Raw genomic sequence first — 26870 nt, 5'->3', positions numbered from 1 at the left:
AAAATGCAGTGATCTGCTTTTAATTTTTTTTCCTCGGGTCTGTATAATCACAAAGGTTCCACTATGCCAGAATGAGAACTAGGAAATTCTAAGGGGCTGCTTCTTAATCCTCTACAGAGTTGCCAACTTTTTTGAGAGTGGAGTTTTTAGCCAAATTGCCTTTTATATATATATATATATGTACACACATATATATAATGATATTTTTCATTTTCACGTTTTACATTTCTTTCCTATATTTACCAGTGCCTAAACCCCACTGTTGTGGGGTTAATCCAACCCCTCAAACATACAGAAAAACATTTCCATATCTGTTTGTTACTTAAGGTAAGCGTGTTAAACACAGAATATTACAGCTGGAAGGGTACTTATATAATCTTTTCCTCTGCGTCAAGTCAGGGTCAAATATTTCTTTGCTACTCTAGATCAGTGCTTGGCTGACCCCAGTTAGAGACAGCTGATAATAGGGACTGCTCAGTTTTTGCAGGGAACACAGTGCACTGCTTCCCCCGTTAACTATTGGCGTTCCTACAGGTTTGTTTACAGACGCCCGAGATGAGCAAAGGGCTCTGGAGATGATTTTCCAAAGGACCCATTCATCAGGGAGCTGGGAGCTGCGCTCCGCGAGCCCTCGTCTTTAAATCGAGGGCAAGGATTAGGATGCAGAGTGGAAAGGCTGAGGACAAAACATCCCTCAGAGAGGGCTGCAGTTGTTGCCAGCGGCACCGGGAAGCCGGAGGGTTCTCCCGGCGCTCCGTGTGCGCGGTCAGACAACCAGCCGCGCTTTGAAACTTTCACTGCACATCTGCGCATCCCTCGCCTGGGCTCGGCACCGAGCCAAGGGGGCTGAATTCCTGCGAGCCCGTGCAGCTCCCACACGTCCCCAGCGCTAGGACCCAGCGGGAGCCGGCTCGCTGTGAGTCAGTGCGGCGCTGAGCCCTGCGAGCGCTGAATGAGGCTGCGAAGGCAGAGGGAATGTGAATGGCTCTTCTGGCTTGGGAGAGTGGCCGAGCACCGGGGTGCTGCGGAGCACAGAGCGGCCTGGAGACCCCTCGGCAGCCCCTGTCCCCCCGGCGTGCAGCGCTCCGGCTCTGAGGTGAGTGACCCGCGAAGCCGCGGCACCGCTCGGGGCAACTTCGGGATCCCCTCCGCCGGCCCGGGGTGTTCGGGCTGTCGAGGTGATTTTTTCGCTCTCCGGAGGAGGCACAGATTGGGTGTCTGGGAAATACTTCAAGGCTTAAAAGCGGCTTTTGCAAGCGAAGCGTGGTCTGGGGAGACCGAAAATTGCATCTGCTGGGGCAGGTTTGGCTGCAAGCACATCTGGAAGGTGTTCCTGCAGCAGCTGTGGATAAGCTTAAAGCCTGAAAAACATCTTTAGCAAGAGCAGCTTAATCTTAGGGAAATGCAAGTGTTCTTATTCTTTTTATCCAGGTATAGGGGAAACTTAGTTTTATTTGCATTCTACAGCAGTTACACCTATATGAAAATTCTTTCCTGGCTTTGTTCTGAATATTAAGGCTTTCTTATTTGGTTTTTTTTTTTCCTGTGATAATTCTACTCTGGATAAAAACTCCTTTCTTCCTTTACTAATATAAATAAATAGGAATTCTGCTAAATCAAAGCGTGACTGGCCCAAGGCAGAATCCTTTTAGCTGCAGACAGAGCAGTACTTCACCAAAGACCGTGTATCCTCTAGGATGTCCACTTGGAAAAGCTCACGACCTCCCTGCTGCCTGCCTGTAGTGACAGGATGGAGTTGACAATATTTATTGATTTATAGAGGGTGATAACACTCTATTAGCTGAGACAGAGATGAAAACAGGGACCCCAGTCAGGGAGACAGAAGAAATTTGTGTGCTGAGAACAAAAAGTGTTTGTGCTTCGGTTCTTTCTTCACTTTAAATTCTCCTTATATGCTCAAGAAGTTTTAGAAAAACACCAAAAGTGAGCGTGCTTGTCAGGCTGGTTTTCCAAGTTGTCACAGCTTGGAAGTTGCATTGTAACTGTTAGACAGATAATTTATGGATGTTTTCATGCATTAAAGTGTCACAATAAAGTTTTTTGGGCACTTTTTTTGCTAAGCTAAACTGAAAGGTGACAATTATCTGCAATAAGATAGAGAGGGAGCTGATTTGTCTGCACGTTCCAGCTCTTGGCACTTCAGAGCTGGTTCAAATATTATGGAAAACAGGTTTTTAAAATCCCCCTGACAACTGCCATTTCAGGCATTTATCTGAAACTGTGAGGGCTACAATATTTTCTGCACTTTCCCAAAGAGATTGCGGTGATGGAATGAAGAATTAAATACACTGGAGCGTTCTCAAGTATGATAAGAAAGACTTGGCCTTTGAATATATTAATAATCATCCATATGAATCATTTTAAACAAATCTCAGCCAGATCTGGAGAGGAGCCCCCAACACTTCTGGGCAGTGGAGTAACAGTGATTTCACATCTTGATCAATCCCAGCCACTCACCCTGAAGGGATCTGTCACTCACAACAAGGTGGGAAAGAAAGTAACTGTGGCTTTCTTTTTCTCCTCTCCATAGCAGTGACCCTTTTCTCCATCCAAACCTGAAACTACCTTTTAGATTTCTTAATTTAAGTTCACTGGAGGATTATAACTAGCACGAGCATCGTTTTATCCCACATGCTAAATAAACAATTACTCCATAGAATAACTGGGCAGTCTATGAAATCGCCATAAGATACTAATTTAAAAAATCAGATTAGAAAAATACCTAAAATATGTATTCACATGAGCATTTTCAAGTGCAAACTGTGTTCCTTTAATGGGATGCCTAGAACAAGGGTCAAACAGAACACATTAAAAACTAGATTATTTGAATCAAATGAATAAGTCCCATAAATTCCCCTACTGCTCTGTGGCTTAGGCTGTATAAAAATGCTCATTTAAATACAAATTCTATTAATTTTTTTGTTGTTGTTTCCATACAACATGCTTGTAGGACTAACAGAATATTGAATACGTATTAATTAGCATTAATCCAATTAAATCAAAGGCAAGTGGAAAAATTACTGATGATTTAAAGAAGTTAACAGAAACCTGTGATTTTTTTCAGTCTATATTTTAAGAACAAACTCCGCTGATAAAAAAAAAAAAAGGGTTAAAAAAATTCATGGTTTCATTCCAAAAGATTCAAAATGCTCTAACAGCAAAAGCCAGTGCTGGATTGGCGGGGTTAGAAATATTTGTCAATCCCAAATGTGAGGCCACTAAAAGCCAGTGAAACTCAACCCCTTCCAGAGCAGCCACAGCAACGGTGACCTCTGCCGGCAGCTGCCCCCCGGGAACCAGGGATTCAGGGCCTTATTCAGCGAGTGACCACGAAACAAAGCGTTTATTAAATCAGATTATACACTCAGAGAAATGCGGGATAACACCTCTTCCCACCAAACTTGTCTCACGGTGGAGAAACTCGCCTCAGGGGAACGGAGCTGGGGAAGGGGCTGGAGCACCAGGAGCAGCTGAGGGAGCTGGGGGGCTCAGCCTGGAGAAAAGGAGGCTCAGGGGGGAACTTCTCACTCTGCAACTCCCTGACAGGAGGGGGGAGCCGGGGTGGGTCGGGCTCTGCTCCCAGGGAACGAGGGATGGGAGGAGAAGAAACGGCCTCAAGTTGTGCCAGGGGAGGTTTAGGTTGGATATTATGGAAAATTTCTTCCCTGAAAGGGTGGTCAGGCGCTGTCACAGGCTGCCCAGGGCAGTGGTGGAGTCACCATCCCTGGATGGGTTCAAAAAATGCTTAGATGTGGCACTTGGGGACATGGTTGAGTGGTGAACACAGCGGTGCTGGTTAATGGTTGAACTCGATGATCTTAGAGGCCTTTTCCAACCCAAACGATTCCATGATTCTTTGTAAACAAGAGGCACATGTAGCAGTGGTGCTATAACTGTGTTCTTCCCTCAACCAGAAGGAAGTTCTCCCTGGGCTGGGTCTGCCCTGGGCCCGGTCACAGAGGCCAATGTATTTAAGAACATTTCTCCAACCAAAGCGTCTCTCCCACTCGGGGACAGATGTCCTGTGGGATGTGTGTGGCTTGTTCTCCTGACACAATGCCCTTTGTGCACTCTGTGGAATTCATTAAATATCTGTGTGTGTGTGTGTGTGGTGCATTTATACCAAAAATTCTGTGGTCAAGCAAAGCAAGATCATTTTTGCTGTTGCCAAGAGAGCGTAGTATCAATTACTGTGAGTTATGTGCACTCTTGTCTGCCCAGTTCCACTAATACTAAAGCCATGGGATTTGGGGGAAAAGAAAATCTCAGACCCTCAATATTAACTCATACTGTCCCCAAATCCTGGACACTGCTTGTAGTTCTGGCCATCAGTCACATGGATAAAAGGATAAAGCAAAGCAAGAAAAGTTGGAGGATGATGAAAGCCTGGAACATTTTCTGTATTCAGAGAAACTACAGAGATTATGATTTCTAAGTCTGGAAAAGAGATGGCTGAGGAGGGGTGTAAGGGAGATATTTATAGTCATAGTTGTCCTTAAGATGTTTAAAGGAAATGGCTGTTGTCTCATGTCCCAGTTCAAAAATCAAGGAGTGGGAAGTGAAACGGGCAGGTGGCAAGCTCAGGGCAAACAAAAGAAGGTGATTCCTCTCTCCAGGCCTAATGGAGCTCTGGAATTCCTTTCCATGGGATATTGTAGGTCACAGGGTTCAGGAAGCAATCAGACATTCTGAAAGCAAAGATGCTGCCTGTGGTTCCATAAATCCAAAATGATTGCTGAGTGGGAGAGCACTCCAAGGAGATGATCCCCATGTGGTTGCCCTATTCATGCACCACTCCCCACAATCATCAGCTGCTGCAGGAGGCAGAATTACTGACCTGGATGCACTTCTGTTCTAGAAACTTCTCCTCAGTGCTTTAGTCAGAGCAAATACTTGACCTACCCCGGAAAAAAGAGGTGACTGTGTGATATTTGCTGTGGGTGGCCAGTTCTCTGATAAAAAGAAGGGCAATTCTGGTAAAATAGCATCCTTCATTTTGATTTTTGCTCAAGAATTAGGTGTAGGCCAGTGTTCATGGAAGTTACCACAGAAGAAAGACATTATTGCTGAGATTTACAACTCCTCAGGCAATTCAGTGTCTAAATAGATTATGACTGAGGAAGGCCTGGGAAAATACAAATCTGGTGGATCTTGTGGAATTTGCTGAAATATAGTACAAATGTGGAAATACAAATTTATCTCATATCTTTGTGGTCTTTCTGTGGAGCAGATACCTTCTTTGAAACTCATTACTGGGCTAAAATATTTTCCAGCAGCTCTAACTGACAATATTATACATAAATCTTAAGTAAAAAGTAGCAGGGAAAGGCATCATTAATTACACTGACAGTGCATGTAGGAATCAGGTCCTACAAACACACACATGCATGAGATTTCTGTGGCACATTATCTAAATCCAAGATTCAAATGACTGCATGAGGTAGTTTGAAATAACATTTATTGGCTTTATTGCCAGGCTTCTGTAGCATCCTTTGAATTCCCCCAGGCCATTGTTCAGTGAATGAAACACCTCTGAATTTTCCTTATCTTGGAGGAAGTAAGTTTTTTCCTTTCTTCTTTTTTCCCTTCTTCTTTTTTCCCTGGCTCTTACATTTACAACAGTGCTCTGAGATTTTATGGCACAGTAGTCGACACTGTCAGATGGCCCAAATCAAGACTCACATTCTCTGTTGTTGGGATCAGTTTTATCACATAGAATCCCAGAATTGTTTGAGTGGGAAAAGACCTTAAAACTCATCCAGTCCCACCCCCTGCCATGGGCAGGACACCTTCCACTATCCCATGTTGCTCCAAGCCCCGTCCAACCTGGCCTTGGACACTTCCAGCGATGGGGCAGCCACAGCTTCTCTGGGCAACCTGTGCCAGGGCCTCCCCACCATCACATGGAAGAATTCCTTCCCAATATCCCATCTAACCCTGCCCTCTGGCAGTTTAAAGCCATTCCCCCTTGTCCTATCTCATGGATGTGGCTTCCACATTCCATAGTGGTATTTCCTGGAAGAAACTGTGGGATGGAGACAATGGACAACAAAAATCCTTAGGAATTGCCTGGCTTGGACTTTACAACCTGAACCTGAACAATCTCCCCTCAGGCTGACAGAAGTCAAACCTGCAGTGACCAGACCACTTGATGTAGCTCAAGACCTCTTTTATGCAGAGATTTTCTAAAACTGAACATTGAACACAGACCATTAAACTGATTCCAAAAAGTCTTTCTCTCGTGTATGTTCCTGGCTCCAAAATCCAATTTCCTGTTCCCATAGGGTCCATAACAATGTGCTAATAAAAGATCAAATTCTGCTCCCATTGACTTGTTATGAATCAAAACTCCTGCTGATTTCAGTGGGAAAAGATTCAAGCACAAAGTCAGAAAAAATCAAATAAAAGTTAAGACAACTTCTTTGGCTGTTTTGGGCTCAGTTTATGTATCATTGACAAAATCATAGGATCATTAAGGCTGGAAAAGACCTCCAAGATCATCAATCCATCCTTTGACTTAACACCACCACACCCACTAAATCATAATGACATTTATGTTGTGCGAATAAGAAGCTCCTTCCAAGAATAAAACGAATGAAATGAATGAATAATTGATAAAATGGATCTGGTTCTTATACAAAGGGCTGGTCATTGCTTTTGAACTGTCATATTTGTGAGAAATGTCACTGTCTTAAAGAGAATGCAGCAAAAATGGCTTCAGCTCAGTCACTTGTTAACTGCCCAGATTAGGCTGATTCTGGCAGTTCTGACCTACAATGAGTAAATTAGCCCAGTGTAAATACAGCTGGGAAGCAGATTATGTCTTTGATAACTTTCTATTTGCTAAGTATGGCTTTGCTAGGCAAAAAACTACTATTTTGATTTTTTCCTGTTCTTAATCATTTTGTATTTTCCCCTGTTGTTTGGGTACAAAGGTGACACAGCTTTTTTTTTTTTTTTTTGGTGATGTGGTTCAATGCTTTACTTTGACTGTGTTATTTTGTTCCTGACACAACCATATGTGATCCAGCTCTAAAAAAAAAAAAAAAGGAAAGAAAAAAGAAGGGCTTCAGAAATTTTTGTGATGGGGATTTGCCAGGCACCTCATTGCTATGTAATACTTTGATTATGATACATTTAACAGCTCTGGCTCACAGAAGATGTGTTGTTCTATTTTGAAACAGAGTTTTTTTGGGTTTTTTTGACGACTTTATGCGCTGGATGACTCAGGTATGAAAAAAGACCTGTGCTTGTTCACAAAGAGCTTTGCCCTGTGGTGGATGACACAGCCCTGCATTTTCCAAAATGCATCATTTCCTGCCCATTATTCCAGGATCCTTTTGAGATGCTCTGTGTCTCAGTCCCAGACCAGCAAGGTGTTGAAGGCAAATGCATTCCAAAGCAATACAAATAATTAATTTGAATTATTTGGAACACAATATGCTTAGGTTGCTCTCAGGATCTTCCATTCGCCTCTGTCAGAGAGAGGATGACCAAGATGAGCCTTTCACTTGGTCATTCTTATTGAGAGGATATTAAAGGGATTCTATTTAATGGGGAATAAGTTGATTATCCTTTCTTTTGCTCAGTGATAGATATTTTGTCCATTTCCCTCAGCAAAACTGTTCCTAGTAACTGCACTTTCTACCTGGAAGGAGAAAGTGCACAAAGTGTGTAAAGAGAAATAAATCCACTCAGAATAAGCCACAGAAATAAGGTGTGGTTTTATTTTCCATGTCAAGAATCTTTTCCATTCCTCCCCTTGCTATTAGGGATCCACCTGGTCCAGTGGAAGGTGTGGACTCCTTATCCCTGGGAGTGTCCAAGGCCAGGTTGGACGGGGCTTGGAGCAACCTGGGCTGGTGGAAGGTGTCCCTGCCCATGGCAGGGGGTGGAATGAGATGAGCTTTAAGGTCTCTTCTAACCCAGATCATCCTGGGATTCCATGATTGATGTTATCACTGCTCTAAATATTCAACATCCATGTTTTTGTTCTGCCTGGATCCAAGCCCTCCCTGCCCCAGTCCCTCTTGCCAAACCTTCCTCCCATCGTTTTCTCAAAAGAGGAGAGTGCAAAGGGTCACTGCTCAGCCTCACATTCCAGGACACTTTATATATGCCAAAAGTGTGAGTTCCTGGTTTTGGCAAAGCCTCCACAATCCAGAGCATCAGAGGGAGTTTGTTCCATGAGCTCTCCCTGGGTGCACGTTCCTGCACAGCAAACTGGTGCTGGGAAGGGCTGTGCCAGAGCCCACTTCTTTTCTCTGTGTGTTCTGAGGGAGAAAAGCACGTGGCCCTTTCCTTCTCATTTCTCCCCTCCTATTTAGAAGCAAAGAAATCAGAAAACTGTTCAATGAACTGTAGAATTTCTCCCCTCTGTTCAATATTTCAAATTTACAAAAGAATTCAAGTCATTTAAATTCAGCTTCAGCACTTGATTGTGCCATCACTTGAAAGCAAAGGGAAACACTTTCTAAGAAAATATCACTTTTCCAATGCCACAGGAAAACTGATGCAATGTTTAAAGTTCAGATTTAAAGTTCATCTCTCTCCCTTTGAAATAAAATGAAGTTGCAAAAGCTCATTTCCAAGTGACATGTATTTAAAGTCTGGCATTGTGCACAGAAATGAAGGACACACCTAATCAGCAAAACTTCCCTCTGGTTTTCATTTTAAGCAGGCAAAAAATGATCTTGTAAGCTTTAGACCTTGATTATCTGCTTTGAACCTAATATTAATGCAAAGAAACCCCAGAGAAAAGTTGAAAGATGCTCAATTCAAACACAATAGGCCTCTTTAAAAGATATTTCAGTTAGAAATCTGCAGGACATATGTTATTAAAAAGAATAGAAGAAAAAGCTTATTTTTCTTGTGTTAGACAATGTAAAATTTTCTTGTATCCATCATCTGATGAAAATTGTAGTAAAAATAGGCAAATAGCAAAGAAAAATCTATTCCTACTGCCACAATTATGCCAATAATCTGTAGAGTCCCACTCTTCAGCAGCATTTAATATTGTCATGCTACAGATCACATCTGGCTACAAAGGTCATCTTTTGTCTCCTTCCACTCTGTGCTCATCCATATTCTCTTCCTTCCAATTCAGAATAAAACTGCTTTCCTGTGACCACTATGATTCTTCCTGACAGTTGATTCACCACACAAAAGCATTAACAAATAACTCTGTAATAAATACAAGGTGCACATCAAATACCCAGACGAGGGAAATATGTGGTTACATATGGGGTTAAGAGGTATAATGAGAGCAAATTTCAAATATAGCGGGTTATTTGAACTAACTGATAAGGGTACAAACCCCATGGAAATTCAGGTTTGAAATCAGACTTTTCTGAATGCTTTTTGTGGAGCTACAGAATGTGTGAAGTGCAGCCATGGTTCAGGTGTACCTGTCCTGCCTGCAGAAGGGTGTTCTGCATTCAATGGAAATACAAATTAGAGTCATAATTAGACAGGGGGAGGGTTATGGAATTTATTATAGAATAATAAAGGCAGGAAAAGACCTCCAAGATCATCAAGGTCAGGTTGGATGGGGCTTGGAGCAACCTGGGCTGGTGGAAGGTGTCTCTGCCCACGGCAGGGGGATGGAACTGGATGAGCTTTAAAGGTTCCTTCTGACCTAAATCATTCCACGATTCCTCGATGATTCTTTGTAATCCTGGGTCTTACCTGAGGTCCTACCACCTGCCTTGCACAGCTTGTGCTGCACAGATGGGAAAATGTTGGGTCCAGGTGCAGGATTTGCAGCCAGATGTCTGTGCTGTGACTTTTCCCTTGGCATCCCTGGTGATTCCACAGGACTGCCTCACGTCACAGACGACCACAAATCCATCGGCTGCAACATCGTTTTAAGTTGTTAAGTGTGCTCAGAATTCCCTCACTATTACCAATGTGATGGAATAGCCTCACATGACAAGTATCAAATATTCATCAGAGCAAGCAGTCAATGAAATTGTGCAACCCCTGTGCGTGAGGGAAAGAGATGATTCACTGACAGATGTGCAGACGATAAATTTTTCATCGCTGCTCACAACCTGGGGCACGTCAGGAGCCAGGCAAAGATTTCAAACACCACCGTTATTTTCCACTGGACAAACTCTTGCAAAAAATTTCAGCTCCTCTTTGAAACAATTTTTGCTCCATGTAAGAAACAGAACCCACAGAAATATCCTTTTGGGGTTAATTCTCTGAACATAATAACTGAAATAACCTACTGACTTTCAAATACTGTGGTTTTTTGCTGCTGGTACTGGTATCTAGTACTGCTCGGTGGGGTTTATCTTTCTGAAAGCTTCTAAAAAGTTGTTTTAACTTCTAGAGGCTGCAGATTTCCTGTCCTAGAGACAAGGCAGCGCTGCAGCATCATTCAGAAAGAAGAATGGGAGAGAGGGCAGGTGTCTTGTTCCAGTCTGTTAATCTGTACATTACTACTGTAAACTCAGAAAATGGAATAAAACTCTCTTACTTGGAGGGAGCACTAGTGAAAATCTTCAAATTATTGTGGAGAACAAGTTTTCAGGAAGCAATTAACTGCCTGGCTGAGAAAATCCCTGCTTTTCATTTGATCTCAAACTCCTGGGTGGTATTTTGAAACATTTGATTGAGCTCAGTCAATTAGTCTTGATTATGGTTTGGCTTTTCCCTCGGAATAGGCTGATCCATAGGGAATGCCACTCATACCAAAACTGAGGCAGAGCAGGATGACTCAGCTGATTAATCAGCTTTCTTTTTTCTTTTTAAGAAGCAAGTATTTGGCTTCCCCAGCTGCTGAAGTGATCACTATCGAGCCCGTGTTGTAACTCACATAGTTTTGGTCACCCCTGACTCATCCTAAGAGAGGGAAAGTCACCTCCAACCCCTGATCTGTCACAGAATTACAGAATCCCAGACTGGTTTGGGTTGGAAGGACCTTAAAGCTAATCTCATTCCACCCCCTGCCCTGGACAGGGACACCTTCCACTGGCCCAGGTTGCTGGGAGCTGTCCCACATCTCTGGGACTGATGGACACTCACAGCAACGCTGCACCCAGGGGTTTCTGTTCACCACAATGTCCTTGGCATTTCTAGGAGAAATATTTCCATTCCTGTTGCTTTCTGATCAAGATTTCCCATAAACCCTGGTATTTTGGGTTCTGACAGTGGTATCAGTTCCTTCCAGACAAGGAGATACTGACCCCACGCCTGGATTTTGTTAAATAAATCAAGTCACTCCCTCAGAACACAGCACAGATGCTGAAGATGAGCCGTGTCTCCAATTCCCAATCCAAAATTTTGCTGAATTTAATAACTAAGTTAATAGAAGAAAAAACCTGGCTACTTGTAAAAATCTTAATTAAACATGGAGCTTTTTTTTCCTTTTTTAATAGGTAAATCACAACAAAATGCAACCAGTGAGCAGGCACAGTATGTGATCATGGTCATGAAATGTCTACAATGTAAATGGACTTAATGACAAAATTAAACAAATCTCAATTAAAGCCCCAATGATTCCAGACAGGCAAAACCCATCACTCTCCCAGCTTCCCACTAAGTAGGTTTCCAAGCATGGAAAGGTTGCCAGCTATGGGGAACAGTTTAGAAAGTTAATGACAGTAAAAATGGGATTCACTGGAGACTGTAATCCTGACTCCATAAGCATTGCCAGAGGCCTGACATGAAGAAACAAGTACTATTTCCAGCAGACTGTAAAGCCAAGGCAAAGATTAACATCTGTCAGGATCAGCTACAGATGAGATTCTTGGTGATCCTTGAATGTCACAAGAATTTAGGAGAGCTGAAAGCAAATTTAAAGAGAGTAACCATGTACTGGTGGATTTGGTCTGTAAATTTAAAGTACCTTTCCCTTCATTTCAGCCATACATTTTCAAACAGCTGTGTGTGATGGAGCTCAGTGTAACAAGGCAGAAGAAGTATTTTTTCCAACTTAGTCACTGTCAAGCTTAGTCTTGTAGGAAAAGCAGTGACAGGGAGCAGTTCTGTTGCTGTTACCAGGCTCCAAGACACTGATTTTCGTGTTTGGGCTGTGTTGCTGTGGATTTTGTTTCTGCCTTATCCGTATCTATCCCTCCTAACAAGATTAAGACTTTGCTCACATTCTTCTAATTAAAATGTTGTAATTCTGGGAAGAGATTCCACGTCTTCTTTTAGCAGGGTAATCAGTACATCTGCAAGTTCAAGTTACTATTTTTTAACATCAAAGCTTGCACAAAGATAGCTCTCTGCCATGCAGCCATGACTTTTTATCCACACTGGTTTGGGTAACACACTTCATTTTGTGGTAGTGGGATTGACATCATCTCCTCCAAGGACAGGCTTGGAGAACTGGGGATGTGCAACCTGGAGAAGGCTCAGGGGGCACCTTAGAGCTCCTTGCAGTGCCTGAAGATCTCATTGCAGCCTTTCAGTACATGAAAGGGGCTCATAAAAAGAGGGAGAGTGACTTTTTACAGAGGCAGATAGTGATAGGACAAGGGGGATGGATGGGGGGGATAGTGATAGAACAAGTCTTTAAACTGAAAGAGGAGAGATTTAGATAAGAAAATAGGGTGAATTCTTTCCTATGAGGGTTGTGAGACACTGGCACAGGTTGCCTGGGGCAGTGGTGGAGTTGCCATCCCTGGAATTGTTCAAAGAACACATGGATTTGGTGCTGAGGGACATGGCTCAGTGGTGGACTTGGCAGTGCTGGATTAATGCTTGGACTTGATGATCTTAAAAGTCCCTTCCAACCTTCATGATTCTGTGAACTTCAAGCTGCATTTCACCTACCAGCTGCAGCCTTGAAATATGATTTACAAGTTATTAGTTCTGTAGGTTCTCCTTCCTATAGGAAGGTACCACTCCACAACTTCCAGAAGTTCCTCCTCCCACTCTCACTCCTTCCCCTGTATTTTCTGTAAGGCTGTGATACAGTCCTAAGAGAAGAAGGTTTTGTTTAATCAGCTCCTGCAAGATTGTTTTGATGAATGTAGGATGAGGAAACTTGTTACCACAGTTTAGTACTCCCAGTTCCAAGAGTTCCCACATTCAGTCTATTGATCTCACCATGGAAATGGAAAAAAGGTTCATATCTAGAATAATAAAAGGCAGCAAAGAAAATAATACACTGGTAAACACAGTAACAGTAATCTTCTGATCCTGGCCTGCTTTTATGAGAATTTTCACATTTCCAGCTCTGCATTCCAGGGGAGTCAGTGAACCCCACAGAAAGTTGAAGTGTGAACAACACAAAGATGTCCAACACCATCAGCATCATGTTGCAATTTGGGCATTCAGAGTTATTCAGTCTCAGAGCAGGGCCAGAGAGAGTTCTAGAGAATGTGGTACAAACATGCAAGGGCACAGCTTGAAAGGAAAAGATGCATCTTCCCCATTATACTTTCTGACTGTAGCAAAAAATGCTTTCAGCAAGCAGATGATGCCAGAAAACAGAACATGTAAAGACCCTTCAAATGCTCCGAACACAAGTGAGTTGCCAAACACAGATTTATAAGAACTGTGGAGGCTGCCAGGTCAGTCCAACTCCCTGTTTCCTGTTCTTAAGCAAAGGTTGCTGAACTTCATTTAAACTTCTTTGAGCTCTGTTCTTTGCTTAAAGGATTCCCACAGTACAAGAAGGGATCAGATCTTTCCTTGACAGACACTCTTTTGTTGAACTGTCCTTTTTCACAGAGTAACTTTGTGACCAGGAGAACTGTTCAAAGACACAGGCATTTATTTAAGAGGCAACTGCAGGCTCCCAGCAAGGGAGGACATCCTGCACTCTGCAGCATCATCCACTTCTCTGCCCATTACACTGATCATCAGTCAAGCTTTGTGTGAGGTGAGGATATTCCAGAGGTTCAAGATCCAGGCAAACAAACCCCTTCCCGCGTGTAAATGTCACCTTAAATTTCATTTCACCTTAAATGGCTGAGTGGGGAATAAAAACCTCCTATCTTAAAACAGCCACAGCAGCTGCCTCCCCTCAAACTCTGACATAATAGGAAGATGGAAAACTCCTACTCCCCACTTCTCCCTGGGCCTGAGCCCAGCAGCCCACACCATACAGCTGAAATATGGACCCAGTTCAAACTGTCTTTGCTCTCTGGGAGCATGAGCAGATTTGTTGTGCAGCAGCAGCTGCCTGACACACTCAGGATGCTGAGAGAGCTGAAGTTTGGGCTGTATTTCTCTGGCCTCACAGGTTTAGTGTCAGGGTCTCAAGTGAAGCAGAGCTGAGATTCTCAGAGCATAGGAATGAGGTAACTCCTAAATCAAATCTCTGTACTTATTCAGTGCAAGAAAATGCAGTTTGAATCAGTTTTTCTGAAGATATATTTTGTTGCTAATGTACAGGACCCAATACATTTTTTTACCACCCCTCTTTAGGGTTGCCAGCAGCTGTCTGGCATTGCAACCATGAGAGTTAACGCAGCAAAGAAATAATAAAATCACTAAATACCTTCCACAGCAGATGAAAGCCAGGGTGCTGACGACAACAAGAGGTTCCACGTGCTGTGATTGTGTGGGTCAGGAACTCTGAGGCAGCTGGTCTCAATGTGTGAAAGAAGGCAGGGAGACTCACAAAAAAAGGAGTCAGAAGGCATGTGGAGCAGCCCTTGGAGCTGGAGAGGGAACGAAACAGAGTATGTCAAGACATAGGCATGGCCAGGGACAGGGCTGGGATCCAGAGAACAGGGGATTGTAGCAGCAGAACTGTGTTGCTTGGCCCTTAAATGTGCTGCCCAGCAAAGCATTACCAAATGAGCACAAGGGCTGCCCAGCAGAGCTGTTCTGCTCACCCAGGGAAGGCTCAGGTCTGTCTGGCCCTGAGGAGATAATTCAGTGCCAGTGCACCGTGTGCCTGTTTGCTGCTGCACCACTGAGTCATTGCAGGGGCACGATGCACTTGGGGATGGCAATCCCACTCTCCTGCTTTTTAATCCATTCATTCCATAAATAAAAGTGCAGGAAGGGATTTTGGTAAAGAGAGAAGGAGCTGGTACTGCCATGGATTACAAACATTGGCAAAACCACACTTGTTTTCCCACCACTTGAGGCACGCACACAGTAAAACACAATGCACAAATAAGGACAATAAGGCAAATAAAAGCATGTGAAGAAATAGGATTTGTTTCCCTGGACACTCATGCTTTGCAGTGGTTTACTCTGCTGCCAATTAATCAAGACGATCCTCCAGGCTGAACTCAGAAAAACATACAGCGAAAAAAATGTAGGTATGGAGCATTTTGCATAGTGTCAACACTCTTACACAGAAACTGGCCTTTAATCCTCAGTAAGTGCTGAGTACAAACATACAAAGTATGAAAGCCCAAGGGGAAAAATTCCAGCAGCACCAGGGTTTACAAACCAGCTCTGTCTCTGTGTGGAAAACGCTGCAGCATCGTTGCTCTGCAGGGCTGGAGCTCAGGGGTGAAATCCTGTTTGCTGGTTTTCCTTTTCCTGCTCGTGTTCAGATGAGCCAAAGTATTAGAATGGACATCTTAAAATGCCTAAGCAGTAGTAAAAACCTGGTGTTTTTCTTGGTAAACTACCCTAGATGTCAGGAGACTCCTATTTCTCCTGCAAGAACTACTTGTGCCTGTGGAGAACGTTACAAGAGCCACAGAGATGACTCTGCAACCTGATAACTCATTCCGTGTTTCTGTGGTTTGCTTTGTTTTATTTGGTGGTGTTTCCAGATTTTTTTGTGGGCAGCTCTACTACAGACCCTGCTTCTTAGGAGGTTTTACCCTCTCATTTCAAAACTGTACCACATCTAAAAGGCTCCTGCTGTGCAGAGAAATAAAACCCTCTTTTCCACCTCTTTAGTAACTAAATTTTTTAAGTCACCAGCAAGTAGTAAAATCCTTCAAGGCTGAAAGTTTTTCTTTCACCCAGCTGAACTGCTTGCTTGGTTTAGACAGCAAAAACCCATCATATTTCACATCTCTGTATTGGAGTACTTAGGAATTCTAAGGAAATTGTTTTGAACTCAAATTGAAGGGGAAAGGCAGGTGGAGTACAAGAGGTCGAGCATTATCACTCCATCTTTACAATCTGCAGAACAAGTTCAGGCTTTGCAATGAGGAGATAGAAAAATATCTGCTCAAATCATGTATAGCAAGACACAGCTCACTGCCCTCCACTGCTTCTGTCCAGTCACCTAGAAATTATGGAAATAAACTTCTCAAATTTATAGGATGTTGTCAAAGAATACAGAAATCAAACTAATAATGAGCAACAGCCCAATTACTCATTTTTTTATACATTTAATTCCACTTGGGGCATGTTGATTTAAAGAAAAATATTAACATTTAAATGTAATTAAAAGTCTTATCCCCATACCTTGTGAGTTCCATGGAGTTACAATAAGGAGGGCACAGAATGATTGTGACTCCTGTGGGGTCAATACCCATCTCCAACTGCAATGAGAATTAGGAATTCCATTTCTAAAGGTCTCACTTGAGTTTTCTTCCCATCACTTCCACATTGTCTTGTGAAGTAAATCACGAGAGAGGGAATTTCAGTCACTAAGAAAGGAACTGAATTCTGTAGGTCTCATGAAGGTAAAACAGATTTAGAAACAGGAAAGAACATCCTAGAAGTTTAAAAAAAAACAAAAAGGAGAGGGGCAATGGAGAAGAGGAACATTGCTACTGCTTGGCAAGAATCCTGTGTTATTCTTTGGGTTCTTCACTTGCTACAGAAGTAAATTCTACTCACCATAAGCGAGTGGGGAGGTTCATTTTATTAAGTGTTTGTAAAATGTCTTGGCATTTTTGGATGGAAAATCCTGCATAGGCAAAGCAATGTTCTGTTTCAGTATGGACTGTTCCTTCACTATCTCAGCAATCTCTGAGAACACAAGAGCATCTCCATTTCACAAGGTTTTATTTTGTAGACTTTTGTCTAGGTCTTGAAGGGTTTTTTTAATGTAAAAAAAAAATCCAACACTCAGTTTGAAATGCTCCAGCCACATTTTTAATCAGGTGCAGCCAGACCCTCAGCTCTAGTAGAATATGGGTTTTACAGTTCTCTCAACTCCTGCCTTCTTTGCTGCACTGTGATTGCCAAGTACAGACACACTTCAGGTTCCCTTTGGTATTTTTCAGAATTTTTGCCCCATTAAAATATCGTTGAGTCATTTAAAGTAGTTATAAACACCCTGGAAGATTTGTAGAAAATAAAATTCTTTTTAGATGTAAATAATTAATAGAACAGGAAAACCTGAAAAGTCATGAGGATCTTGGCCATAATTTATGGATGCTCTTTGTCCTTCCATAATGTTCTTTTCCAAATTCAGGATCTAGAGAAACACTGCAGATGATGGAATCTACCTTTGGGAATCTGATCATGACACCTCAGCTCAATTTTATTTTCTACCTCATTTCTGAAGTCATCACACTTAGTGCATCACACTCCAACGTGTCCAAATGCTACAAATCTCCTTTGTTTCCAATTTATTTGTGCAGTTGTAGAAAAGTGAAAAAGGAGAATATAAATGAAAATTATGAGCTTGAATAAAAACTAAATGCTAGCCTTGCTGCTGGGATTCAGCTGGTTCTTATTAATCAGGGTTTGGACAAGAATCAGGATTTATATTCCCTTCTGAATAGCTGGAATAAGATCACTAGTTGGAAAAGTTTACTGGCCCTAAAGATATTGTATTTTTCTGCCTTAACTACTTTTGGCTGTAAGATGGGATAGTAACATCACAGTCTGACTGCCCTCATACTTTCTGGTCCCAGATGAATTCCAGTTTGATTTTGGTAGTTTCGTGAAGTCTGAAATTCCAGTTATTTCATTCCCGGTCATTTTGCCTTGGAAACCTCAGGGCCAAATACAGCAAGCCAACTATTCCCAAATATAAATCCCTTTGGGAAGGGTGTAGAGGGGAGAGGGACAGGCCATGCATCAGCCTCATTAAGATCTTTGGACTCACTGTTTAAACAGAAACAAGGGAATGAGTTGTCCCCCTGTTTTTGGACAGGAATTGTAGGGAGCAGCAATCCCTCGTGCCAGCTGGTAGTTGGGTAGGATGGAGGCATCCAACTTTATATCAGTGGGATGGATTTATCTCATTTATCCTGCAGTAGTTTTCCTGTCATTTAGTGCCTGAGATCTTTAGTCTCTCCTTTGTGCCTGTGAATTAGGATATATGAAACCCTGGAGTCCTATAAAATATATATCCAGCTTCGAGGCTGTATGGAAAGTTCCAAAGTAATCATCACATGTCAATCATTAATTTTAGGATTGTATTATAGAGGATAATACAGGGATGATATACAACTTGTGGCATGCTCAGATAACTTATTTCGAGCCAGGATTTTTGCTCTTAGCTCATTTAATTTTACCAGTTTTTTGCCATTGAGGTCACTGACTTCAGGAGAAACAGATTCACATGCTCCTTCTAAGGCTGTTTTCAGTCATTTATTTTCAGAGATTGTCACTAGTTTTGTAAGTGACTATTTTTCCTTCACTGCATTTAAAGAGATTTTTATCTTGACAGAGGCAATTTCTTTATCTTTTATTTAAAGACTGTCGGTTTGTTATCTTAACAAGGATAAACTTTTCTCTTCTGTGCCCATTTAACACTTACTAACAGCCAATCTGTCACAGCCAGAGCTACATCCCACTGCAAGTCTTTACTGGTAGGGCCACTGACACCTAAAGATCATGTATTTTTTTCACATTTTAGATGACTGTTGATGACTCTAAATTCCCATGAGCATGTTCTACAAGTGAGAGCATCGTGATGCCAAACGCTGTAAAACAAATTTGAGTCGCAAAACAAATTGTGACACTCTTAGAAATAGAAGTCTTGATTTTGTTTTAGCACTCAGGAGTTACAAAGTGAGCCTTCTAAAGGTGAGCTCTGCCTGCCCTGTGTCACAAGACCTGTCACCCACTGTAAGGAACTCCCCCGGTGGCTCCAGGTTGGATCTCTCCCCTCAGGTGGCTTCACTTCAGGGGTGTAAATGAGGGGAATGGGCAAAAAACTTCTTTTCCTCTGTTGGAGCTTCTCTACAGAGACACCAGAAATTGAAATATTTGTGTGCTGGTTCAGGAGGATAGAAGGGATAAGATCAGGCTGCTGCAAATAAACCATTTCTATTACTTATGTCCCAATAAGCATAAAATAAACCTTAAGAAGTGTTTTCCAAAGCCTTGCTGGTGTCTGATTTGGTGAATCCCCCCACTGCAGAATTATAGAATCACAGACTGGTTTGGGTTGGAAGTGACCTCAAAGACCATCTCATTCCAAACCCCTGCCAGGGGCAGGGAATATTCCACTAGACCAGGCAGTTCCAAGCCCCATCCAGCCCGGCCTTGAACTCCTCCAGGGATGGGTCAAGACTCATAGCGCTTAATTACCCCCAAATTAATGCATAATGGACTATGAAGCATCCCTGTTATTATCTTTACCTCTGCTGCACATGAGTCAGAGATCTGGAGGCAGATACTTGTTGCACATCCTGTGATGACGATGTCAGGGTGACACGGGGCTCGTCGCTGCAGGGCAGCGTTTTTCTCAGTCTACTGCTCTCCCTAGAAATCCTCAAAGAACATTTCACTGCTGGAGGCATTTGGAAAAAAAAAGGAAGCATATGAGACACAGGTAGCTTCCAGCTGGCTCTCCAGCACCCATAAACTTCTTATTTCCAAGCTGAGTCACTGCAGATATAATAGAGGAATGAGATGTTGGGTCCATTAGAAATTCCCACTTTCTTGCTCATCTGCTAAGATCAAGGGAAAGCTGTGCCTCTGACGCTGCTCTTAGTCATAATGGCTTCAGGATTCCCTCCCAGGGCTCGGGAATCATTTCCCTGAATCGCTAATGTTAAATTTTAATTCATGTAATTCATATACCTCCTCAAATGATTCCGTGAGAAAGATGTTCCAGAGACACCTTCTCTTTACCAGCGACTTCAGCACCAAGTACCTCCCTCATTTCTCTCTTACTTCCAGAAGCAGTGAGACAAAACTAAAGCACTACTTGTTGCTTGTTTTGGTGACCTCCACGATCCCTTTTGCTGCACTGACAGCCAAAGCAGCTCAGTTTATTTTTTGCACATCCCTAAAACACGCCAACAACTTCAAGAATGACAGAAAACAACATTCCAAGTTGTATCAGGCTTTAGATTACAACATTCGATGTTTATGTTTGTTGCCCATGTTTATTTTTATTTAGAAAATAATGTACTTGCTGCGTTTGATTGAGCCAAACTGAGCATTAATTTATCTTTTCTCTCACTGGTGCAGGAGCCACTTGATGGCATCTGGTCAATGTGCAATTAGGAGGCTGCACTGACTGCTATTCTTATGGGAAGCAATTAATTTAGTAAATTTATTAAATTTTCATTCCTAATAAGTTTCCAGGCAACACAGCCTTTTTGTCCATTTTTCCTCAGATTCTGTGGGTAACTTCAATTAAAAAGGAATTCCCTGCACTTGTTCTGTTTGGCACTTGTTGCACTTACAGGTCCTGCAAGCAAAGTGTTTTTCAAGACTCAGAACCAGTTGCTTTTTGATGTGATCCATTTGTTCACTCTCCAGAATCCCAGAATGGTTTGGGTTGGAAAAGACCTTAAAGTCCATCCAGTTGCACCCCCTGCCATGGGCAGGGACATCTTCCACTAGCCCAGGTTGCTCCAAGCCCTGTCCAACCTGGCCTTGGGCACTTGCAGGGATAGGGCAGCCACAGCTTCTCTGGGCAACCAAATCCAGCAGGAGTAGTGGCATGTTATAAATATATAAAATGTTATTTGCACAGGAATGCCCCACAGGGGTTTACAATAAAAAACAAATTCATTATTTACCAATGGATCTGTCTGAAAAAGGTAATAATTGAAATACAGGCGAGGCCCTGGCACAGGTTGCCCAGAGAAGTTGTGGCTGCCCCATCCCTGGAAGTGTCCAAGGCCAGGTTGGACAGGGCTTGGAGCAACCTGGGCTAGTGGAAGGGATCCCTGCCCATGGCAGGAGGTGGAACTGGATGAGCTTTAAGGTTTTTTCCAACCCAAACCATTCTGGGATTCTGTGAATTCTATTCTATATGTGCTGAGACCAAGACTGAAGTGAGACTTTTTTTACCCACCAAGTTTGTCATCTGGAATGCACGTAAATTCTGAATAAATAGTTACTTCACTAGGATATTTTATGAATGTCTGGGAGTGGTAGGTACAAAGGAATAGTATATAGATGCTGAATAACACGGCATCATTTACTGGATTCTGCCACAACCAGGAATCCGGGAAAAAGGCGGTAAATGAGCTTTAAAAAAAAGAAGTCCAGCTGAAAATAAACTCTTTTGTGGTTAAAAACCAGCCAGTTGGAACTGAAAGAGTGTTTTCTTAGGGTGGCAGAACAGTCGGAAAAGTTGTTGGATTATTTTTGGCAGTGGCCAGCACGTTATAGCTCTATCATTACTAAACTACCCAGAGTTCACTGAAAGGGTTAGTGCTTCACCAGTGTATTCCTGCAAAAATACAGCACACTCCAGCTGTAGCACAAAGCTCTGGATTTTGGAGCTCTGATTGACCTTCCTGACACCTTGATATCACTGTAACTATCTCAGCTCCTGAATACAGAGACACACAGGTAGGGCAGAACCTGAGCATGACCCACAGACAGCAGCAAATCCAGGGTGGCCAAATCACTGCACAGAGTGTTGCACAACCACACAGGGAGCGCTCACAGAGCGACTCCTCTGCCCTGCACTGATGAAAACAGGCTGGGGAGATTTCAGCTGGGGTTTTAAACATCAAGTAGCTTGTCCTTGGGTGTTGGTAAGAGCCAAACCCAGAGGCTGCCTTTGCTGGCAGCCCCCTCTCCCGAGGACAGACACGGTGCAGGTGTAAAATGAATCCAGTTCATGCTCTGGCATTAGCAGCCTGTTCTCCTTAGCAAATGCACTTCAATCCTCACACTGAATCCAGCAGGATTTCTGCAGTACAGGAGTACCTTATACAACCCCTATTTACCTTATTAAATGGAACAGATGAGCTATTTAACACGTAAGATTAATAAAATACTATTTCTATCCCCTTCAGCGGCACTCGAGAATTTAAAATCAGAAATGTACTTTGCAGAGAAAGTGTCGGTGTGCTGGATTTAATTGGTGAAGAAAATAATGGTTTCCTTTTAACTGGGGTCTATATGACCATTTACAGTGCAGTCATTAAGACTGGAGTTATTTCTGCCCTTACAGTAGCAAGATGACAAACATTTATATAAATGCCTTCACATGTCTGCAAGTTTTGCATCTTCAGTTCTGCTCAAATATCAGCCACAATCAGGCAATTCTCTGCCAATAACTGGCAATCTGTGATTCTCCCCCTGAGTTTGATTGCAACCAGATTTGCCTCCCAGACACAGATGCTGGGGGTGTGAGCCCTCGTGTGCCCCTCGTGCAGGCAGAGCTCGGGCAGTGCCACCAGCGGGTATTGCTGCACCACACGGGTTTGGAGAGCCTGGAAGGTGCCTGAGAGGGGTGGGAAGCAGTGGATTGTTGGGTCTGGCAAAGGTGCAGAATAAAGGCAGTTCCCTGCAAAGTCTGGAACTACTTTAGACAAGCTCTTTACTGCAGGGAAAAGGCACAGCTCAGAGAGCCAAGCGAGTGGGTTTGTGCCTGTCCTCCTGCTGTCGAGTGGGGAATGGTGCTGAAAACACTGATTTGCTGGCTGATTATTGAAACAAATACTTCTACTTCTAGTGAAACACAGCATAAGGAACTGCCAGGCTCAGCTCTGCAGCCCAGGGCCCGATGGCAAGCTGCAGCCCAGCCCGGCTCAGCTCTGGATGAAATAAGGACCTTGCTGGGGGAGCAGTTCTTTGTGCAGTTCACTCCGAGGTAAGCACAGCACTCACCCTGCTCCCAGCAGGCTCAGACCACCCATGACCAACCTCACACAGCAGCTGCACCAGAGGAAGTGTTTAAATGACACTTGACCACCATAAAAGTGGGGTTTAGTGCAGAGGGTTTGTAATTTTGGCGTCAAAATGCCTTTGTGGCCAATGCCACCCACAGAAATCCGAGTACCACCAGCACCAGAGCTGGCAGCTCTGCAAGTTCAGGTGGCTGCACTTGGCATCCACTGTGGGCATCTCTAGAAAGCACCATGAAATGGTCTAGTAACTAAATATGTGAGAAAGTTTAGATACAGAACCATGGAATGGTTTAGAAAAGACCTTACATCTCATCTTGTTCCACCCCCTGCCATGGGGCAGGGACACCTTCCACTGGACCAGGTTGCTCAGAGCTCCTTTCAACATCCCAAAAGAGCCTGTAAAATACCTGTATGTGCCAGCAAAAAGGTCCACAACCCTCACAGCCCAAAGCACACCTATTCTTTAAATCTTATCTTGCTTGTGTTGTCATCAGGTCTTGTCCACTTTTTGGGTTTGTGTCACTTTCTATTCTCCTCTAACTAAATAATTGATAAAAAGATTCAGCTTTGAATCTTCAGGAAAACTACCACATATCCTAAATACATTCTGTCTGTGTTTGGTCCACACTCCACAGAATGTTCTACTACAAGGAGAGGAAATACAAGGCAATTAAAACGAGGAAAAGGCAAGCAGGAGAGATTTTTCTGCTTTTGTGTTAATGGCCTTAAAGCAAAAACATCAACACATGCAACACAAGTAACCGGGAGAAGGGACATAAATGTAGCTGAATTTTAGAGCAGCAAATCTTGCACAGCACAAAACCAGAACCAGCTCTTTGCTGACATTGCAACGCCTCTTTCCTATAGAAGGAAACAATAAAAAAGGGGTTTATGTATAAACACAATAGGTTGAGGCTGCTATTGGCATGGCTAAATTGTGCCTGGATTTTGTTCTGCAAACCTTTTCCATTACGATTTCTGTCAGGAAAGCTGACTCTTTAGACATGTAATGAACCATCTGATTTTAATTTGGTTGTAGAACAAGGGGTTACTCTCTGGATCGTGCACAGCCAAGCTGTGAGCTACACCCAGCTCTGTTTCCTTATACAGGCGATGATGCCGACTGCTCCAGCTCGAGCAGCACATGGGAGAGCAGCAACCCTCAGCCCTGCTTTAAGCAAATTAAAGCAGCTTTGGATTTTCTCTGTGACAAAGATTTGACTCTCCTCGTCATCGTTTTGCCCCCAGTTCCTCCAGCCCAACTGTTGCACAGACAAAGTGCTCACGTGGCTTTTGGCCTTTCTCTTTGTTCCTCCTGCACCTCCACCCTCCTCAGTCACTACCTTCACTTGGCATCTCCTGCTGATTTCCTAAATGTTTGCTCAGCCCTGCACAACCCCTGCTGTTTATGTCACTTCAGCTCCTGTCTGAGATAAGACACACAAGATCCTATGGGACATCTTAGGGTTATCCTGCATTTTCTACAGGATTGTTCTCTGGCAAAGCTAAAAACCCTGGTTGAGTCCTTTAGTGCTGCTTGGGATTCCAGTGTGAGAAAGCTGAACAGAGAGGGGGAACTGCTACAATAATTGACCAACACCCAGAAAAAACATTAAGACATGCTGGGAAATCAGGGCATGAACTGCAGAGCCCGATTCCTCTTGTACAAAACCCTGTTTGTCCAGTGGACACGGGGCCTCCTGCCTGCTGGCCGGACACGGCGGAGCTCGGGGCCAGCTGAGACTTGTCAGGAAAACAAGGCAAAGAGACGGGGAGGAGCCTTGCTTGGGCTTTTCTGTTTATACCCCGTCTCTGCTTATTAAGTCTTCACAGAGGAAACACAATGTCTGCCCTTCACTGCAATTTTCAGAGCATTTTTGAATGTCTCTTGTTCCCAACATGTGGCTGAATTAGTCAGCACATGGTAGTTGCCCAATGAGGTATTACTGCTGCTGCTCTTCCAGCATAAAACGGGTCTTAGCAAAGGTTTAGACATTTGGATTGCACTTTTCCACACCCAAACAGATGTGCATATCCTCTGGATGGAAGGAGGATGAGCACTGGCACGGCATCTGCTCTGCAGGGACATTTGAGGAGGTTCTTGCTCCTGGTATTCCGAAAAAGGGCAGGTATTTCCCTCCAGAATTCCCAGTACTATGGCCACAATGGCTTCAGCTATGCTGTACCTAAGATGCCAATGCAGAGGTAGCCTGGCACCCACGGTGCTTCTGTGTAATATCCATATTTGTCCTTAAATATGGAAAAATCCCACCTGCATTGTGACATGGATACCTGAGCATTTTGGGGAAGGAGCCTGGGCTTTATCTGCCCTGAATCAGCCATGTGGTGTGTCCTAAAAGGGCAGATGGGGAAGCTGGAAGCTGCTGGAGGCTGCTGAGCCAGCCAGTGGTGGGGCCTGGCCACGTGGCAGGTGAGTGTGGCTGCTGAGGGTGTGATAATGGCACCAGGTACTGGCTTGGTGGCCCCCATGCCCAAGAATCATAGAATTATAGGATCAAACGGGTTGGAAAAGACCGAGATCATCAAGTCCAACCCTCGATCCAACATCACTGTGGTTCCCAGACCATGGCACTTGTGCCACATCCAGTCTCATCTTAAAAACCTCCAGGGATGGTAAAACACCTCTGCAGACAAGTTTAGGGAATGGACAGCTGGTTTAGGCTGGTTCAGCTTCTAGTTTCACTCCTCTGCAGGGTATTTGCAGCCAAGAGACCGGCCCTGGCCAAAAAGGTTGCTGCAAAAATCACTGGAGGTTTGACTCCTGGGAACATGCTGTTGCCATATGGTCTCCACATTAATAACACCAAACAAGTGCTTCATAAACAGTGCTCTAATAACAAATACCAGAGGAATTAATAATAATCTAGCTATTATTTTCTAATGTTCTCGCTTTATTAAGAACATTTATGCTGTCTGAACGAGGTCTTCCGGAAGAACGACATCTGGCACCCACATGAATACCTGATGAAATCCGTATGATCCTGGGTATCTCATAAATTTATGGCCAGCAACGGCAGCGCTTTGTGCCCACATGGCCCCCAGTAACAGTGCCTTTCTCTCTCGTTCTAGGTGCATAACGTAATGCCCATGCTGTACTACACTCTGATTGTAGCTTTTTTGATCGGCACACAGGCAGCTCCAAAGTCAGAGGACAATGCTCCCCTGGAGTATCCAGCAGAACACTCCCTGCTCGATGCCCACCGGAGCGACAGGCACCACATTCCCGAGGCAGCCCCGCAGACCCCCCACGGCCACGGCGCTTGGAGCAGGAGAGAAGCCATAAACATCACCGTGGACCCCAAAATCTTTAAGAAGAGGCGTTTCCGCTCTCCCCGGGTGCTGTTCAGCACGGAGCCCCCGCCCGTGGCAGGGCAAGGACAGGGTCTGGGATTCCTCGGCGGCGCCGGTTCCCTCAACAGGACTGCCAGGACCAAGAGATCCACGCACCCCGTGCTGCACCGGGGGGAGTTCTCGGTGTGCGACAGCGTCAGCATGTGGGTCGGGGACAAAACCACGGCCACTGACATTAAGGGCAAAGAGGTGACGGTGCTGGGGGAGGTCAACATCAACAACAACGTCTTTAAGCAGTACTTTTTCGAGACCAAGTGCAGGGACCCCAAGCCGGTGTCGGGCGGGTGCCGCGGGATCGACGCCAAGCACTGGAACTCGTACTGCACCACCACCCACACCTTCGTCAAGGCCCTGACCATGGAGGGCAAACAGGCGGCCTGGAGGTTCATCCGCATCGACACGGCCTGCGTGTGTGTGCTCAGCAGGAAATCAGGGAGACCCTGACTAGGGAGCTACGCCCTCCAGCATCCTCCTACCCCCCTACCTCAGTCTGTAAATTATTTTAAGTTATAAAGGACTGCATGGTATATTTATAGTTTATACAGTACAGAAAGAACCTCATTATTTATTAAACTCTTTTGGAAA

The 26870-nt window shown here is 43.8% G+C and overlaps 1 protein-coding gene across 3 annotated transcripts; it reads left to right on the top strand.

Moving 5' to 3' along the window:
- The first annotated feature begins 480 nt into the window (after nucleotides 1-480).
- NGF (nerve growth factor) lies at nucleotides 481-26870 on the top strand. Of its 3 annotated transcripts, XM_027697733.1 has the most exons (3): nucleotides 1000-1096; nucleotides 22739-22876; nucleotides 26004-26870. In XM_027697733.1, the coding sequence occupies exon 3, from the start codon at nucleotides 26016-26018 to the stop codon at nucleotides 26727-26729; it is 714 nt and encodes a 237-aa protein (XP_027553534.1). In that variant the 5' UTR covers nucleotides 1000-1096; nucleotides 22739-22876; nucleotides 26004-26015; the 3' UTR covers nucleotides 26730-26870. The 3 variants fall into 3 exon arrangements, with proteins under 3 accessions (XP_027553533.1, XP_027553532.1, XP_027553534.1); XM_027697732.1 differs by lacking the exon at nucleotides 22739-22876 and having other exon boundaries at nucleotides 481-1096; nucleotides 26067-26870; XM_027697731.1 differs by lacking the exon at nucleotides 22739-22876 and having other exon boundaries at nucleotides 481-1096.

Source organism: Neopelma chrysocephalum, unplaced genomic scaffold (genome assembly GCF_003984885.1).
Source record: "Neopelma chrysocephalum unplaced genomic scaffold, ASM398488v2 Primary Assembly neopelma1_122, whole genome shotgun sequence".
Lineage (NCBI taxonomy): Eukaryota > Metazoa > Chordata > Aves > Passeriformes > Pipridae > Neopelma > Neopelma chrysocephalum.
This window is presented reverse-complemented; position numbering and strand designations above follow the sequence as displayed.